The sequence below is a fragment of the Neopelma chrysocephalum genome, unplaced genomic scaffold, assembly GCF_003984885.1.
Source record: "Neopelma chrysocephalum unplaced genomic scaffold, ASM398488v2 Primary Assembly neopelma1_158683, whole genome shotgun sequence".
Taxonomy (NCBI): Eukaryota; Metazoa; Chordata; class Aves; order Passeriformes; family Pipridae; genus Neopelma; species Neopelma chrysocephalum.
In genome coordinates, this window is record NW_020934874.1 from 1 (window position 1) to 3,114 (window position 3,114).

Sequence of the window (3,114 nt, forward strand, 5' to 3'; positions counted from 1 at the left end):
AGATGGACTTTGACCTTCTTGGAGTCTCCTGGGTGGGGGGAACCAGATGTGGGTCTGCTTGAAGACCCCCAACCCGGGTGGTGGGACCTCCCTACGGGCTCCAGCTCTCCCCGCCATCACTCCCACCCCACCCCAAACCACCCTGGTGGTCTCCGGTCGGCTCCTGGTGGTCTCTGATCGGCTCCTGGTGGTCTCCATCCTTCCTTTGTCCCCCTTCCCCCAGCTGGAACCGGGTGGTGGAGCTGGTGGAGACCAAGAAGGGCCAACTGAGCTCGGTGCTGAAGATCCAGAACTTCCTCCTGGAGTGCGGCGAGATGAAGGCGCAGGTGCGGGAGAAGCGGAAGGCCATCGAGGCCACCCAGTCGGGTGGCGGCGGCGACCTGGGCGGGGTCCTGGCCCTGCAGCGCCGCCTCTCCACCATGGAGGCCGCCCTGGTGGTCCTGGAGCCGCGGTTGGTGGAGCTGCAGCGCGAGGGCGAGGCCTTGGCCGCCGCCCACCCCGCCCGGGCCCTGGAGATCCTGCTGCCCTTCGAGGAGATCAGCGACGAGTGGGAGAACCTCAAGAGGGCCCTCCAGGGTTGCGAGGACACCCTGACGGTGGCCGGGCGGCTCCAGCAGTTCATCCAGGACCTGGACGACTTTTTGAGCTGGTTGGTGAAGACCCAGGCGGCCGTGGGCTCCGAGGAGGTGCCCGACAGCTTGGCCGAGGCCGAGAGGCTCCTCAACGTCCACGTGGCCCTCAAGGAGGAGATCAACGGCTACGAGGAGGACTACGCCAAGATCCAGGCGGCCAGCGAGCTGCTGGCGCTGGAGGAGATGGAGGTGCCCTCGCTGTCCCTCCAGCAGTGGCTGCAGAAGTTGGACGCGGGCTGGGGGAAGCTCCTGCAGAGCTGGGAGATGAGGAGGGAGCTCCTGGTGCAGTCGCACGTCTTCCACCTCTTCCTGAGGGACGTCCAGCAGTGCCAGAACACCCTCTACAACCAGGTGGGGAGGGGGGGAGGGTGGGAGAAGGTCTTGGGTGGTGGGGATGGATGGGAGGTGTTGGGTGATGGATTTGGGTGGGAGAAGATCTTGGGTGATGGGGATGATGGGTAGAAGAAGGTCTTGGTCAATGGTGATGGATGGGAGAAGGTCTTGGGTGATGGATTTGGGTGGGAGAAGGTCTGAGGTGATGGGAATGAGTTGGAGAATGTCTTGGGTGATGGATTTGGGTGGGAGAAGGTCTTGGTTGATGGGAATGGGTGGGAGAAGGTCTTGGTTGATTGATTTGGGTGGGAGAAAGTCTTGAGTGATGGGAATGAGTTGGAGAAGGTCTCAGGTGATGGAGATGATGGGTAGAAGAAGATCTTGGTCAATGGAGATGGATGGGAGAAGGTCTTGGGTGATGGAGATGGATGATGGGTGGGAGAAGGTCTTGAGTGATGGGAATGAGTTGGAGAAGGTCTTGGATGATGGGGATTGGTGGAAGAAGGTCTTGGGTGATGGGGATTGGTGGGAGAAGGTCTTGGTCAATGGAGATGGATGGGAGAAGGTCTTGAGTGATGGGAATGAGTTGGAGAAGGTCTTGAGTGATGGAGATGGATCGGAGAATGTCTTGGGTGATGGATTTGGGTGGGAGAAGGTCTTGTGTGATGGAGAAGATGGATGGGAGAAGGTCTTGGTCAGTGGAGATGGATGGGAGAAGGTCTTGGGTGATGGAGATGGATGGGAGGTGTTGGGGGATGGATTTGGGTGGGAGAAGGTCTTGGGTGATAGGAATGAGTTGGAGAAGCTCTTGGGTGATGGGAATGAGTTGGAGAAGCTCTTGGGTGATGGGAATGAGTTGGAGAAGGTCTTGGTTGATGGGGATGGGTGGGAGAAGGTCTTGGTTGATTGAATTTGGTGGGAGAAGGTCCTGGTTGGTGGCTTTGGGCGACAGAAGATCCTGGTGGACCTCCCGTGGTGGCTTTGGGGTGACGGGGCCGAGGACGGCGCGTGACCGTGTCCTCCCCCATTCCTCCCCCAGGAGACCACCCTGGCCCACGCCGAGCTGCCCGACACGGTGGAGGGGGTCACCAAGGCCCTCAAGAAGCACAAGGACTTCACCACCACCCTGGAGCTCAACCTGCAGAAGGTGCAGCTGGTCCTCCAGGCCGGCGAGAGCCTCCAGCGCCAGCGCAACATCCACAGCGACCGCGTGGCCGAGGCCGTGCAGGGGCTGCGCGCCAAGTACGTGCGGCCAGGACCCGACTCCCCCCTACCCGGGGACCACCCGGGACCACCCGGGACCACCCGGGATGTTCTCAAACGCTCAGGACCCCCCACAACCACCCAGGACCACCCAAGAGCCCCTGGGACCATCCTGGATATCCACAAACACTCAGGGCCCCCCACAACCACCCAGGACCACCCGGGACCACCCTGGATGTCCTCAAACACTCAGGAACCCCCAGGACCACTCAGCATCCCCCACAACCACCCAAGAGCCCCCATGACCACCCTGGACCACCCAACACCACCCAGGACCACCCAGGAGCTCCCAGGACCACCCTGGATGTCCTCAAACACTCAGGACCCTTCCCCAGCACCCAGGACCCATCTCCCCCAGCCGGGATCACCCGGGACCACCCTGGATGTCCTCAAACACTCAGGACCCCCCCCAAGCACCCAGGACCACCCAAGAGCCCCCAGGACCACCCTGGATGTCCTTAAACACTCAGGACCCCCCACAACTGCCCAGGAGCCCCCAGGACCACCCTGGACCACCCAACACCACTCAGGACCATTCCACAGTGCCCAGGACCACCCTGGACCCCCCATCCCCACTCAGGACCACCCAAGACCTCCCTGGACCACCCATGACCACCCTGGACCATTCTTCAGCACCCAGGACCACCCACGACTGCCCTGGACCCCCCATCCCCACCCAGGACCACCCTGGACCACCATGGACCCCCCATCCCCACTCAGGACCACCCAAGACCACCCTGGACCCCCCATCCCCACCCAGGACCACCCAAGACCACCCTGGACCACCCAGGACCCACCATCCCCACCCAGGACCACCCTGGACCCCCCAGGACCCCCCAATCCCCACCCAGGACCACCCTGGACCCCCCAGGACCCCCCATCCCCA

At 62.3% G+C, this 3,114-nt stretch overlaps 1 protein-coding gene across 1 annotated transcript; it reads left to right on the plus strand.

Annotated features, from left to right (window-relative positions):
• Nucleotides 1–223: 223 nt before the first annotated feature.
• LOC113962395 (spectrin beta chain, non-erythrocytic 4-like) lies at nt 224–2,207 on the plus strand (the record flags this gene model as incomplete). The annotated part of the gene is made up of 2 exons (XM_027673151.1): nt 224–983; nt 2,005–2,207. Coding segments are annotated over 2 exons (963 nt in total), but the record flags the coding sequence as incomplete, so codon positions are not given.
• Between the last annotated feature and the right edge of the window lie 907 nt (nt 2,208–3,114).